The 14,759-nt window shown below is 47.9% G+C and overlaps 2 protein-coding genes across 2 annotated transcripts; one reads left to right on the top strand and one right to left on the bottom strand.

Annotated features, from left to right (window-relative positions):
• Positions 1-4,924: 4,924 nt before the first annotated feature.
• Positions 4,925-6,012, bottom strand: LOC125365998 (diazepam-binding inhibitor-like 5). Its single transcript, XM_048366368.1, has 2 exons — positions 5,936-6,012; positions 4,925-5,419 (listed from the first exon to the last, which is right to left on the bottom strand). Exon 2 carries the CDS (start codon positions 5,384-5,386, stop codon positions 5,123-5,125), a length of 264 nt encoding a protein of 87 aa, XP_048222325.1. The 5' UTR covers positions 5,387-5,419; positions 5,936-6,012; the 3' UTR covers positions 4,925-5,122.
• Positions 6,013-6,166: 154 nt separating this feature from the next.
• Positions 6,167-13,289, top strand: Gemin4 (gem nuclear organelle associated protein 4). Its single transcript, XM_048366330.1, has 2 exons — positions 6,167-6,210; positions 9,796-13,289. Exons 1-2 carry the CDS (start codon positions 6,201-6,203, stop codon positions 12,960-12,962), a joined length of 3,177 nt encoding a protein of 1,058 aa, XP_048222287.1. The 5' UTR covers positions 6,167-6,200; the 3' UTR covers positions 12,963-13,289.
• Positions 13,290-14,759: the final 1,470 nt, after the last annotated feature.

Genomic DNA, 14,759 nt, shown 5'->3' with positions numbered 1-14,759 from the left:
AGTTCAAGCCCCACAAGTGATATAAATAAATAAAGTGGCCAAATTCAAATTTTAGAGAATAAACAGAACAAACTGGAAAAGATTGACATAGGGGATAGCAGTTCTAGAATTACACTATTACATTTTCTGGTGAATCATAACTTCAGTTCTCCTTTACTGGCAGAGTAGGGAATGGAATTTCTGGGTGAGTTTCAGTTTACCTTCTTATAGGTGTGGCCTTACCTTCACTGAGAGAGAAAATAAAATTCCTTGTCCAGCTCCACAATAGTTTCATTCAGCTTGAGCCTCCCTATTTTAGATATTTTAAAGCAAACCAAGTAATATATTCCTCCTGTAGGTAAATGGTTCATTTCTTTTTCTTTCTATAAACTTCTGAGTCTAAAGTTTTGTTTTCAGGTTTTCTATTAGATAACGTAATTCTTGTTATCTATCTCTAGTAATACTAGTCTCTGAAAAGCAGCTACTATTCCTAGTATTTTAGGGTGCTATACAGGGAACCTCTTAAGTGAGACAGTAAAGTAAGTGGCTTAACGGCTGAGTAACTACATGATGCACAGTACTTTCCTCTTTATCTGCTTATCTTGTATCTTAACATACAAAAATGTTTTTCCGGGCTGGGGATATGGCCTAGTGACAAGAGTGCTTGCCTTGTATACATGAGGCCCTGGGTTCGATTCCCCAGCACCACATATACAGAAAATGGCCAGAAGTGGTGCTGTGGCTCAAGTGGCAGAGTGCTAGCCTTGAGCAAAAAGAAGCCAGGGACAGTGCTCAGGCCCTGAGTTCAAGGCCCAGGACTGCCCAAAAAAAAAAAAATGTTTTTCCTTAGATGGACAACCACAGATCATAGAAGGTGCCTTGCATGATCGAAATTAATGATGTTTATTAACCAGAGACATTGTGACCTTTATTTCATTCTCATATTTTCCTTTTTTGCAGTCTCTCATATTAATTTCTGAATCCCAAAGTCATTTAGGGCACCACTTTGTTCTTTTACTGAGTGATACAAAAATTTGATTTTCCACAGGTCAAGACTTCTGCCTCCCCAGGGGCTGGTGGCTCACACCTGTAATCCTAGCTACTCAGGAGGCTGAGATCTGAAGATCACAGTTCAAAGCCAACCTGGGCAAGAAAGTCTGTGAGACTCTTTATCTCCGCTTAACTGGAAAAGTGGAAGTGCTGCTGTGGCTCAAGTGGTAGAGCACTAGCCTTGAGTGAAAAAGCTCAGGGACAGCGCCCAGGTCCTGAGTTCATGCCCCATGATTGACAAAAAAAAAAAAAAAAAGAGTTCTGCCTCACTGGGCAGCAGAGGCTCATGATCTGAAGATCACTGTTCAAAGCCAGTCAGGAAAAGTTCATGAAATATTTTTTACCTCCAGTTATCACAAAAAAGCCAGAAGTGAAGCTGTGGCTCAAGTGGTAGAGCGCTAGCCTTGAGCACCCAGGTCAGCAGGCAGGCAGGCAGGCACCAGCCACTCTTACTATTGTAACCATTAAAAATATGCAATATATATATATATATATATATATATGCATATTGGGTTGATCCATGCCTCCCCAAAGCTCTCTCATCTAGGTAAACATGCTGAAATATAAATTTGATTTTTTTTTTTTTAACCAGTACTGGGGATTGGACTCAGGGCCTGAGCACTGTCTCTGGCTTCTTTTTTGCTCAAGGTTAGCACTCTGCCACTTTAGCCACAGCACAACTTCTGGCCTTTTCTGTTTATGTGATGCTGAGGAATCAAACACAGGATTTCATGCATGCTAGGCAAGCACTCTTCCACTAGGCCACATTCCCACCTCTAAATTTTATTTTTATAGGGGGAAAAATGAGGTAATTAGAAAGATGATTTTGTCCAAGCTGACATTTTAAGGAGTTAGTGGCTCTTCCTTTTTGCTAGGGTTGTGTTTTCTGACAAGTCATTTTTAATTGGGGGTTGCATGCTAATGTACCTGGGGTTTAAATTGGAGATTTAGACTAGCTGTGCTATGAGTTGGAGAGTAAACTGTATGCACTCTGAGACTGCCGCCATCTGGCTAGAATTACCAAAGCCATGGTCAGTCAGTGTTGTTGATACAACTTCCTGTCACATGGATCCATTTTGCTTTAGAAGCCAGACCTCCAACATAAGAATGAAAGCTAAGGTTTCTTGCCCTTAAGCTATGAGAAATCAATAGGAAATTAACTCTGGCTTTAATAAATACACTTGCCTCAGACTTCCTTGTAAGGTTACAAGATTCAACAATCAAAATATAGAGAGGTGTATCAAAAATAATGTGGATTTGGGGGGGGGCTGTTTTGGGGTTTTTTGGGGTTTTTTTGGTCATGGGCTTGAACTTGGCCTGGGCACTGTCCCTGATCTCTTCAGCTCAAGGTCAGTGCTCTACCACTTGAGCCACAGTACCACCTCTGGTTTTCTGGTGGTTAATTGAAGACAAGAGTCTCATGGGCTTTCCTTCCAGGGCTGTCTTTGAACCACCTTCCTCAGATCTCAGCCTCCTGAGCTTCCAGGCATGAGCCACCAGTGCCTGCGCAAAAATAATCTTCTCATTCTTTTCAGTTTCATTCCCCCACTTCCTGTAGGTAACCTCTTACTAAGGAAATACATTTTCTCCCTTTTACCCACAAATGTTAGCACATTAAATATTAACACTACTTTTTTCTTTAAAAAATAGTTACATATGACTTTTTGCAGTCCTGCTTATGGTGGTTTCTTTATCAGATACTGTAAAAATTTGTAAAATGATAAGGCATTGAAGTGGAGACATAACTAAGTTGTAGAACACTGGCCTTGAACAAAAAAGCCAAGTAAGAGTATGTGAAATTCTAAGTTCAAGCCCCAGTACTGGCATACAATACACACACACACACGAGAAAAAAGCCAGCTGCTTGTGGCTCATGCCTGTTATACTAGCTATTCAAGAGGCTAAAATCCAAGGATTAAAGTTTGAAGCCAGCCTGAACCCTTTGAGATTCAATTCCCAATTAGCCAGCAAAAATCCAGAAGTGAAGGTATGGCTGAAGTGGTAGAGTTCCAGCCTTGAGCAAAAAAGCCAAGAAAAAGCCTGATGTCCTGAGTTCAAGCCACAGTACTAGCACACACACACACACACACACACACACACACACACACACACACACGATAAGGCCTACAACTCCCAAACTGCCACTGCATTTTTTAGTTATTTTTCTATTCACATTTGTGCAGTGATTCTAAAAGCATCACAATGTGCTCATGACATCCAGACAGACAAGTTGGGCACAGTGGCCTAAGCCTGTAACCCTAGCCACTTGGGAGGTTGAGTTGGGGAATTACAGTTTGAAGGCAGCCAGGCAAAGTTTTCAAAACTCCAACTCTACCAGTCACTGTGGGCAGGGAAAGACAAATAGGAAGATCACAGTTCCAGGCTGGCCAGAGCATAAAGACACTATCTCCAAAAATAACCAGCATGAAAATGGCTGGTGGAGTGACTCAAGTGGTAGAATGTCTATTTAGCAAGAGGGAAACCCTGAGTTCAAACCTCAGTACAGCCAACCTCCCCCCACCCCCCCAAAAAAGCCACTTTATAGTTCTTTAGTCACTGTATCTTAGATGGATTTTCATTCTTAAGTAGTGATGTATTTTGTCTACAGCAACTCCCTGCAAATATGTGGACAGAAGCACTTGAAGATGCCCGGTAAGATCTGGGTTCCTTTGTCCTCTCAGGTGTTTGGGGTTACTGCTTCTGTGTTTAATGGTCCCTCAAGGAGACAATCTGATGGCATGATCTGTGAAAATAGTTTTGTTTGCAGTGCTGAAGATCAAAACCAGGGCATCCTGCTTGCCAGGCAAATGGCTTTTACCAGCCCAAGTTACTTTTTGAGGAAAAATATGGGGAAATGGAATGCTACAACAGCCCTATTTCTGGGAAATGTCTTTAAGAACTCCATTATCCCAGCCACCAGGGACAGTGTTATGTATCAATGCCTCTGTAGCAATTGGTAAGGAATCCTTAGACACTTGCGTAAGTCAAGAATGTGTTGTACTCCTACAAAAGAAAATCCCACATGTATGTACCTGCACATCATGCCCCACACAGGTCCTCAAGCAGAAGTCTAGATTAGATACATAGTCTCAACAAAATTTTGGTTGCTATCCCTTACATGAGTCTTTCAGCTGACGGGATTTTGGAAACATCTGCCCCATTGCTTCCCAGCTTCTGTGTTGATTTCTCAGTTACACTTCGTTTGGCTTCCCTGAAAAAATGAACTTCATTCGGTCTGTGTGCCAGTGAAAGTTTTGGATTTGACTTTTGCTTCTAGAAGAGAGTCCCTTTCCCCTCTGTAGTGTTGGGTTACGATGAGTTAGCCCTTGAAGAGATTCTGATCCAGGGCCTCAGCCTCTCAGAGGACACTTACCTCCAACTGTTTTGTGCAGAGGGCCATTGTCTTTATCTTGGGATCCCAGAACTGATTCACTAACACTGATTCACTAACACTCCCTTACCCTTTTTTCTAGACCAGATCAACTCATGCAGCAGGCATTAGACCAAAATTTACTCTATCCTCCAACTGTGACCTTATTTCCCACCTGCCCCACCCTTACTTTCAAACTACCTAGACAATTCTAGCATTATTTTAGACCACCACAAACATTTCAGATTATATAGGAGAGAGTCTCTAGTTTTTTGCTGGAGTCCCCTCCTCTAACCCCTTTGAGGTCCTCCCCCCCCCCCCCCACAAACCTGTGCTGGTGTAGAGCCATCTCTTTATCTACTCTTGCACTTTTTGCCCTCTTTGGAACCTAACACCAACCTTGGGCATTTTCTTACAATGTTTCACCTCCTCCCCTCCCCTCTACATTCCCTCTTGTCACTAAACATTTACATAGTGTGTGAATGGGAAGACTGGGGATTCAAAACACAGAAGTTTAAAAGAAGTTTAAAGTACATTTGGACTTGTCACCAGGACTCTCCAGTCACCGAAGTTTCTCTCCTTCAACAGCAGACAGCCACTCCCATGCAGTTTAAGTAATTTTTATTGATACTTCAGCCTACCCTGCTACCCCTTCAGGACATTACTTCTAAGAAGCCCATTCCCTACCAGACAAGCCATGCTATTTCTGTCCGCCAAAGTGTCCTAGCCAGTATCTTTTTTCTTCAACTCTTCCACTTTGGCGATGTATATTCTCATGGCATCCATCTTGGACATCCCTTTATTCACATTCCATGCCTCCCACTTGGCCGTGGCTTTCACGTCAGTGGCTGGGGGCGCAGGGATGTTGCAGTCGCCCTGAGTGGCCTGTTTGTAAAAGCTGTACACTTCCAGTTTCTCCTGATCACTCACAGGCCCCTTCAGCTGCTTGATCGCCGTACACGCCAGCTCAAATTCCACTTGGCACATTTAGGGCACCCGAGGCTGGTCCCTTTGTCCTTTCTGGAGGATGGAGAGACAGAAACGCTTAAGGCTGATGTTAGGTGTTGGGAAGAACAAAAAGGGAGACCGCGGCAAGGACGCAGCGTTTGTGTGCTTGCTAACACACATGTTAGATGGCCATCTAAGTTGCATGGTCAGCTACCGCGGTCCCCTGGGCTGGATCTGCCCCCCCCCCCCCGCCTTGCGTGTTCTGGGAGGATCACCCACCCAAGCCTCACAGGTGCCTGTGACCCTGGGAGATGAAAGGTCGCTGCTGCCCAAAGGAGGCCGTGCAGCACCGAGCGCGCTGAATGCGGTCATGTGCACGTCTGGGGGCTGGGCAGGAAGCGTGAGACCCTCCGGCCCGCTGCCGGGAAGGAGCCCCCTCGGGTGTGGCACGGACCAGCCGCGTAGTGGGCAGCCTGGAAAAGGGCACGCGGTGTGGGTGAAGTGTGTGCAGGAGTCACAGGATAAAGGGGGAAGGGGCCGCCAGGACTCCCAGACGCGGACTGGGTTCGGGAGTGGTGCCGGAGGTACCTGGCCGGTGCTCTAGAGGGAGGCCGGGCGCCGAGAGGGGGCGCTGTGGACCTGGCGGCCTCGGCGCCGCGAGCTCGTTGGTGAGGAGCGCGCGTGCGCAAGCAGCCGCCCGCAGTGGAGGCCAGTGCAGAGGAGATTCTGGGCGGGGCCTGGAGGCACGTTCCCAGGCCCCGCCCCCTCCCCACCATTGTGCCGCGGCGCGTGCGCAGTGCCCACGGCTTCGGAGTGGGCGGGGCGCCCCCACACAGTCACCAGCGTCGCCGCCATGGACTTAGGTGGGTGCCGGGCTTCCCCTGCCGCGCCTAGCAACGCTCCTCCAAGACTGGGCGCGGCCTTCCCGCTGCGCACGCTGCTAGCGTGGGTTTGGGCCAAGGGGAGCCCCGGAGTTAGGGAGAGGTTTGGGGAGTCGGGAGTGGGGTTGGGATCCTCGGAGCCTGAGACCGGGGGTATCGGGAGGCCGAGCTGTGGCCCACGTCTTCCCGCTTCGGTCGCCTTTTCCCCGCGAACACCCTGGGCGGTTGTGGAGTTGCGTGCTGGAAAGCGGCGGGGCCGGAGCACGTGCTTTCAGAAGTGCCTAGCTCCAAGCACGCCGATGTTCTCACTGAACGTGCACCAAGTTCTTGACCAAGTTTCTAGCCCGTCCCAGGCCGCCTCTGGGAGACGCCGAGGCGGGGCGATGCCCCTGCTTCCCCCCAGAGTCCGAGGGACTTCTCCGGACCGTGCTCGGGACTGCGCGCCCCACAGCTCCCCACGCTATCAGTGGTGGCGCCGTAGGTTGCGGCGGCGGCGGCGGAGATCCTTTGTGAGCCTGTGCAAGTTGGTTCAGAGATCTTAGAGGCGAGGACTGGAAAAAGAGGGGGAGTTGATAGAGATCCACGACCCTTTGCCAGGCCTCCTCACCCTGCCAGGTGAGCTCTTATAAAGAGTCAGACCGGGAGGCTGTTGAGAAGAGCTGTGGCAGTAACAGTAGTCTGTGAAGTGTTGTGCCTCCTGTCCCCAGCCAGCTCTGCATCTCTGGCAGTTTGTCTCAGCATTACCATCTTGTTCGTTGGGACGCCTGGAGGATAGTGTCTGAGCCTTGTTCCCATCTCTAAAGCGGGAATAAGAATCTTCAAAAGATTAATTTGAAGATTGAAAAATCTTATAGGTGTACCGCTGAAGTGCAATGCTTGCCTGAGTAAGCAAGCATTTGACAAGTGGGAGCTCCCAGACACCAGCTCACCATTAGTGATAAAGCACTGGGGTTTTCCCCAGCTGCTGCTTCTACTGCGTGTGTGTGTGTGTGTGTGTGTGTGTGTGTGTGTGTGTGTGTCCTGGGGCTTGGATTTGGCTTGGGTGCTGTCCCTGAATTTTTTTGTTCAAGGGTAGCACTTTTTTATTTGTTCTGTTCTTGTTGCCAGTCCTGGGCCTTGAACTCAGGGCCTGAGCACTGTCCCTGGCTTCTTTTTGCTCAAGGCTAGCATTCTACCACTTGAGCCACAGCGCCACTTCTGGCCATTTTCTATATATGTGGTGCTGAGGAATCGAACCCAGGGCTTCATCTATACGAGGCGAGTACTTTACCACTAGGCCATATCCCCAAGGGTAGCACTTTTATCTCTTGAGTCATAGCTCTACTTCCAGCTTTTGGTGGTTAATTGGAGATCTGAGTCTCAGAGACATTCCTGCCCTGGCTGACTTCAAACCATGATCCTCAGATCTCAGCCTCCTGGGTAACAATGATTATACACATAAACCACTAGTGCCCAGTGCTTCTGCATCTCTTCCACGCAGCATGTGTGCATGCTTAATGTCTAGAAGGCATATGTTGGGGAGGGGGCACATACCTGCTCAGTTGAACTTTCAGTGCAGTAAAATTGAATCTGTAGTCATGAAGGAACATTCTGGGGCTCCTGGAAAGCAGCCTGAGCCAGAAAGAAAGGCTCTAACTCTCAGAGAGCACCTCAGCAACCTGACCCTGGGTAACCCACTCAACTGCTAGGGGACAACATGGATTGGCTTCACAAGTGGCTGGCCTAGGAGTGCCTGTCCTTGGCCTTTTGTGCCATAAATGGTTATATTCTTCATCTCCTGGGATCAGTGTTTCTCTACTGATTCCTGGCCTATGAAAATGGGGAAGAAAGAGATGATGTTGTAGAGAGACAAATGATGAGTGCTTCCAATGAATCTGTCAGTATACTAAACACCTTAATTGTACTAAGCCTAATAATATCCCAGTATGATATCATTATTCTCAAAGTACTCAAGGTAAAGTTCTGATAGCTTCTAAACACCTTAATTGTACTAAGGCTAATAATATCCCAGTATGATATTCTCAGAACACGCAAGGTAAAGTTCTGATAGCTTCTAAAATAGGACTATTAGGGGGGAAGATAAGCTCTTGGTAGCATGAGGGACTGAGGAGCACCTCTGGGGTCCAGAAGAGAGAGGAGTCAGGAAATAGTGAGTAGTGTTTGTGCTCTGGTTTTAGTTTCTAAGCCAAAGGAGACACATTTGATAAAAGACCTATGTATTTTTGTTGTTGTTGTTGTTTGTTTGCCAGTCCTGGGGCTTGGGACTCAGGGCCTGAGCACTGTCCCTGGCTTCTTTTTGCTCAAGGCTAGCCCTCTACCACTTGAGCCACAGCGCTACTTCTGTTTTTTTCTGTTTATGTGGTGTTGAGGAATCCAACCCAGGGCTTCATGCATCCTAGGCAAGCACTTTACCACTTAGCCACATTCCCAGCCCTAAGACCTATGTTTTTTTCATGTTTCTGAGCTAAGGGAGGCAAGCAACATTCAAGTCCTGCCAACAATGGAAAGGTTTCAGAAACCAACATTTATTGAGCATTTAGGCTCTTAAGAGCTGTATCTTATTTAATATGTATGTATCCTCTCCCATCCTTGTAAGGGGGGAGGGGTTTCAAAAGATACCAGCACCAATGTAGTTCCAACGGTGTGACTAGCATGTTAATCGTTAGGTTATACCACAAAGTCTGTATTCTACTCATAGATGGAAAAGGGAGGCTCAGAGAAGTACTCTCACCATGATTGTGTCATTTTTGAATGGCAGAACTAGAAATTAAACCCGTGTCTGATTAAACTCCCAAGATGCCTTCCTTACTTTCACAGCTCACCAAAGGAGCAACTTTGCTTTTTTCCTGTAGTGCAGTATTTCTTATATCTTGTTCCTGCCATAGAAACAGATCCTTGAAGGAAGCTATGGGGTGAGCTGTAACTCTGAAGGCACAAGAGTGTTTGAAAGTTGTTAGCAAGGCTATGAGAAAAAAGCAGGCAGAGCTTATATGATTTTGTTTGTGTCTTCCTTAGTCTGTATCAAGACTGAGAAGCTCACTTGTCATGTCCTGTGCTCCATACTTGGTGGCTCCTATAGTTTGGCATTTACTCCTTTCTGCCTTTTGTCATTTGCAAGCAGGTCTGGCATCGGCAGACCTTTTCCTTTCCCTTTACATACTTCCTGAGAGATATTCACCTCCTTGGTTCTAGTGAGCCCCTCTGGGCAGGCACCTCCCTGTCTTCCCTCCTGAGTTTTAACCCTGCTTTTCCCATTGCTGGAAGACAACTCTTAATGTTCTTCTTGACTCCACACTCCAAGTGACCCAAAGTGAACTTGTCTTCCCTTTCAACTGTTTAGTGTTCTAGTTCTAATGGTCTGTTACCTCCCAGTTTCCATTCCAGCCTAGAGAGCTTGGGAGTCATTGTTTATTCCTCACCCAAGTCCTAATGACTCTCTGCAGTGGTTCTGTCTCCTTTCTAATCTTAATAATGACAGCTAGCCAACCAGCTGCTTCCTCTCTCTCTCTTTCTCTTTCTCATCTTAAAGACCTTTCACAACACTGTATTTCGCTTCTCCCTGTACAGGACCCTTGAATATCTGTGAAGAAATGACAATTCTGCATGGGGGCTTCTTGCTGGCCGAGCAGCTGTTCCGCCCCAAAGCATTGGTGCAGTTGACCAAGTCTGACTGGGAACATGTCGGGCAGCCCATTGTGGAGGCCTTGAGGGAGATTTCCTCAGCCACAGCACATTCCCAGCCGTTTGCCTGGAAGAAGAAAGCTCTGATCATCATCTGGGCCAAGGTCCTTCAGCCCTACCCCGTTAGCCCTTCTGACACTGAGACTCGGTGGCAGGAGGATGTGTTCTTTTCCGTGGGAAACATGATCCCAAACATCAACCACACAGTCCTTTTTGAGCTGCTCAAATCTCTGGAAGCTTCTGGCCTCTTTATCGAGCTCCTGATGGCCCTGCCCACCACCATCTGCCGCACCGAGCTGGAGCACTTTTTGGAACACATGACTGTTGACACTTCTTCCAAGGATGTGGCCTTCTTCCTAGATGTCTGGTGGGAAATGATGAAACATAAGGGCAATCAACAGGACCCCCTGCTCTCACAGTTTACAATAATGGCTCATAAGTACTTGCCCTCTTCAGATGAGTTCTCCCATCCTCCAAAGAGGTTTAAGTCAGACCCAGATGTGTGTCCCACCATGCCTCTACTGGCCATGCTGCTTAATGGACTGAAGAAAATCCAGAAGAGAATCCTGTGTCTTGGGATGAAGTGCTGTGCACTAGCCAACTTGGCCGACATGCTGACAGTATTTGCCCTGATCGAGGATGAACCCCAGGAAGTGTCTGCCACCACATATCTAGACAAGCTGGCCACAGTGATCTCCGTGTGGAACTCAGACACCCAGAACCCATACCATCAACAGGCACTGGCAGAGAAGGTAAAGGAAGCAGAGAGGGATGTCAGCCTGACCTCACTGGCCAAACTCCCCAGCGAGACCATTTCTGTTGGGTTTGAGTTCATGCACAGCCTGCTACGGGAGTGGGGGGAGGAGCTACAGGTCATGCTCAACAGCAGTCAGGGCACCAATTACGATAGCTACCGGTTGTGTGACAGTCTGACATCCTTCAGCCAGAACTTGAAGCTCTACCTAGATACCACCAGCCTGTCCAAGGAGGAGAGGCAAGTGGTCTCTGAGCTGGCTGAGTGTGTTAAAGACTTCCTGCAGAAAACCAGCAGGGTGCTGCACAACAAGAATGTCGAGGACATCACTGCCTCCATTGCCATGGCCATCATCGAGCAGAAGATGGACCGGCACATGGAAATGTGCTACATTTTTGCCTCTGAGAAGAAGTGGGCCTTCTCTGACGAGTGGGTGGCCTGCCTTGTTAGTAACAGGGCTCTCTTCCGAGAGCCGGACTTAGTTTTGAGGCTGCTGGAAACAGTGATGGAAGTCACTGTGACCGACAGAGCCATCCCTGAGTCTCAGATCAAACAGGTGATCGGCTTGATTCTAGAATGCTATGCAGACCTCTCACTGCCAGACAAAAACAAAGTCCTGTCAGGTGTTCTGCACTGCTGGGGACGAAAAGGCCTCTCTGAGAGGTTGCTGGATTACTTGGAGGGTTTTAAGGAAGATCTCAATACGACATTTAACCAGCTCACACAGAGTGCCTCGGAGCAGGGCTTGACTAAAGCGGTAGCCTCTGTGGCCCGCCTGGTAATACTACACCCCGAAGTCACAGTGAAGAAGATGTGCAGCATGGCTGTGATTAACCTTGGCACGCACAGGTTCCTGGCTCAGATCCTCACTGCCTTCCCAGCCCTTAGGTTCACAGAAGCGCAAGGGCCAAATTCATCCACCACTTTCGTGGTGTCATGCCTCAAAGAAACTGTCTGGACAAAGTTCTCTACACCCAAGGAAGAAAAGCAATTTTTAGAACTCCTGAGCTGCCTGATGAGTCCTGTGAAGCCCCAGGGTATCCCAGTCGCTGCTCTTCTGGAACCTGATGAGGTGCTAAGGGAATTTGTCCTGCCTTTCTTGATGCTGGATGTGGAAGTGGTAGACCTCAGTCTGAAGATCTTCATCCAGACCCTCGAAGCCGATGCAGGCTTAGAGGAGTACTGGCTCCAGACCTGTTCCCCATTCCCCATCCTCTTCAGTTTGTGCCAGCTCCTGGACAGCTTCACCAAGTACTGGCAGCTCCCTCAGGAGAAGCGAAGCCTCCCTCTAGATGGAAAGGATCTAGTGGTCCGCATCCTGGAGCTCCTCTGTGCCATCGTGTTAGGCAATGCAGAGACCTTCTCCCCCGACACCTGGATCAAGTCGCTGTCCTGGCTCCACCGGAAGCTGGAGCAACTAGACTGGACTGTGGGCCTGAGACTGAAGAACTTCTTTGAGGGCCACTTCAAGTGTGAGGTGCCAGCCACACTTTTTGAGATCTGTAAGCTTTCTGAGGCCGAGTGGACCTCCCAGGCCCATCCTGGCTACGGGCCTGGCACAGGGCTGCTTGCGTGGATGGAATGCTGCTACATTTCCAGCAGCATTTCTGAGCAGATGCTCTCGGTCCTGGTGGTGGACGTGAGCAATCCTGAGGAAGTCAGATTGTTCAGCAAGGGCTTTCTGGTGGCTCTGGTGCAAGTCATGCCCTGGTGCAGCCCACAAGAATGGCAGTGCCTTCACCAGCTGACCAGGAGACTGTTAGAGAAACAGCTCCTCCATGTCCCCTACACCCTGGAATATATTCAGTTTGTTCCGCTGCTCAACCTGAAGCCTTTTGCCCAGGAGCTCCAGCTCTCCGTCCTCTTCCTGAGAGCTTTCCAGTTTCTCTGCAGCCAGAGCTGTCGTAACTGGCTTCCCATGGAAGGCTGGAGCCATGTGGTCAAACTCCTCTGTGGCAGTCTGACCAACCTCCTGGACTCAGTTAGGTTGACACAGTCAGGGGGGCCCTGGGCCCAAGGGCAAGATCAGGACCTGACCCAGGAAGCCCTGTTCGTTTATACCCAGATGTTCTGTCACGTTCTGCACATCATGGCCATGCTCCCACAAGAGGTCTGTGAGCCTCTCTACGTGCTGGCCTTGGAAATCCTCACCTGCTATGAAACCCTAAGCAAGACCAACCCTTCTATTAGCTCATTGCTCCAGAAGGTAAATGAGCAGCACTTCTTAAAGTCTATTGCCGAGAACATTAGCCCTGAGGACCGGCGCCAAACCCTGTTGCAGAAGATCAGCAACTTTTGATCTTTGTGGGGCAGAAAATAGCTTAGCCATGATGGTTCTGTGGGTATGAGTTGAGAAGCACAAACTTTCATGTGAGATTGTACACAAGATAGAAGGTATATGGCAATAGCAGTATAAAGAAAATAGTTTCTTAGGTATTTATAACATACAGAATATAATAAAATTCTCTTATTTTATCCTGTCTCTTTTGAGTCTTTCTCAGCAATAACTTGGTATTAAATACACTCTCAAATTAGGTTGTCTTTAAAACTAAGCCAAGCCAGGCATCATAGTTCATGCCTAGAATCTCAGCATTTGGGAGGCTGAGGCAGGAGGATGTGAGTATGAAGCTAGACTGGGTTACATAGAACTATCTCAAATACAAATGGAAAAGGGCTGGGAATATGGCCTAGTGGTAGAGTGCTTGCCTCTCATACATGAAGCCCTGGGTTTGATTCCTCAGCACCATATATAGAAGCCAGAAGTGGCGCTGTGGCTCAAGTGGTAGAGTGCTAGTAGCCTTGAGCAAAAAGAAGCCAGGGACAGTGCTCAGGCCCTGAGTTCAAGCCCCAGGACCAGCTAAAATAAAATAAAAAATAAATGGAAAATAAGCAAAACTGGAGTGAGCTATCAGTGGCTAATGCCTATAATGTCAAGTCTGAAATGTAGTGTGGTTTGAAGCCAGCGAGGGACGAAAAGTCCATGAGACTCTATTTCTAAAACCAGCAAAAAGCTAGGCTGGAAGCATGGCTCAACCCAAGGGAACGAGTGAAGGTCTTGGGTTCAAAACCCAGTACTGGCAAAAAAAATTAAGCTGGGCAGAATATGTTCATAAATGAAATTCTCTGCCTTAGGTCTTGACAAATGAGCTTGAGAAGAACTATACAAACGGGGGGTTGGGGTTGCGGGGAAGGAGATGCATTCTTTTACAGTGAGAACAAGGAATCTCAGAAAGGACAACTCAGAAAAGAGCTTTTTGCCAAGGTTCTGACTGCCCTAGTGACTTGTATGCTGGGTAAGTGGTCACCTTTGTAGGACAGAAGAATGGAACCAAGAAGACAATGTTGTGGGGAGGACCCCAGGAACATGTGTTCTGAGAGGACTGCCAAACAGCCCTAACATCACTCAGCACACACAGGACTAACCCCAGGGCTAGTGAACAATGGACGTGTGCTTGGGAGGATGGGTGTAATTACATTCTGCCTTGGGGCTGGGTGGGATCTACAGTGGGCTGTGCTAAGGCAGAATTAAGTGTTATTATGGGACTGTAAGAACTGGTTGGGGAGGTGGTGTTTTGAGAGGGAAAAGATGTTCCCTACATTTCCACACCCTCATTGAAAATGGGGCATTACTCAGGTTCCCTCCCCTACCTAAGGTGAAGTTTGCTCTATGACTCAGGATCAGGCTTTAACTCTCCCAGTGCCAAACTGGGACTAACCTGTGAAGAGAAGGCCAAAGATGACATGTGCTTAGAGCTTGAACTTAGCACCTTAAGTGAATTCTTGGGACCTAACGTAAGGTAGGAGCGAGGCTGAAAGCATTAGCACACCGCCAACCTATGAGGATAAACAGACCAGACTACACTATAGGCCAGCTGGCCAGCCACGGTGACTCACAGGATGGGTTTTGTTTTGTTTTGCCAGTCCTGGGGCTTGAACTCACAGCTTGAGCACTATCCCTGAGCTTCTTTTGTTCAAGGCTAGCACTCTACCACTTGAGCTACAGCACCACTTCTGGCTTTTTCTGTTTATGTGGTACTGAGGAATTGAAGAATTGAACCTAGGGCTTCATGCATGCTAGGCAAACACTCTACCACAG

This window comes from Perognathus longimembris, chromosome 17, assembly GCF_023159225.1.
Source record: "Perognathus longimembris pacificus isolate PPM17 chromosome 17, ASM2315922v1, whole genome shotgun sequence".
NCBI lineage: Eukaryota > Metazoa > Chordata > Mammalia > Rodentia > Heteromyidae > Perognathus > Perognathus longimembris.
This window is presented reverse-complemented; position numbering and strand designations above follow the sequence as displayed.

Coding starts and splice junctions, on each gene's coding strand:
- LOC125365998 (XM_048366368.1), bottom strand. CDS start 5,386: ATGTGCCAAGTGGAATTTGAGCTGGCGTGTACGGCGATCAAGCAGCTG.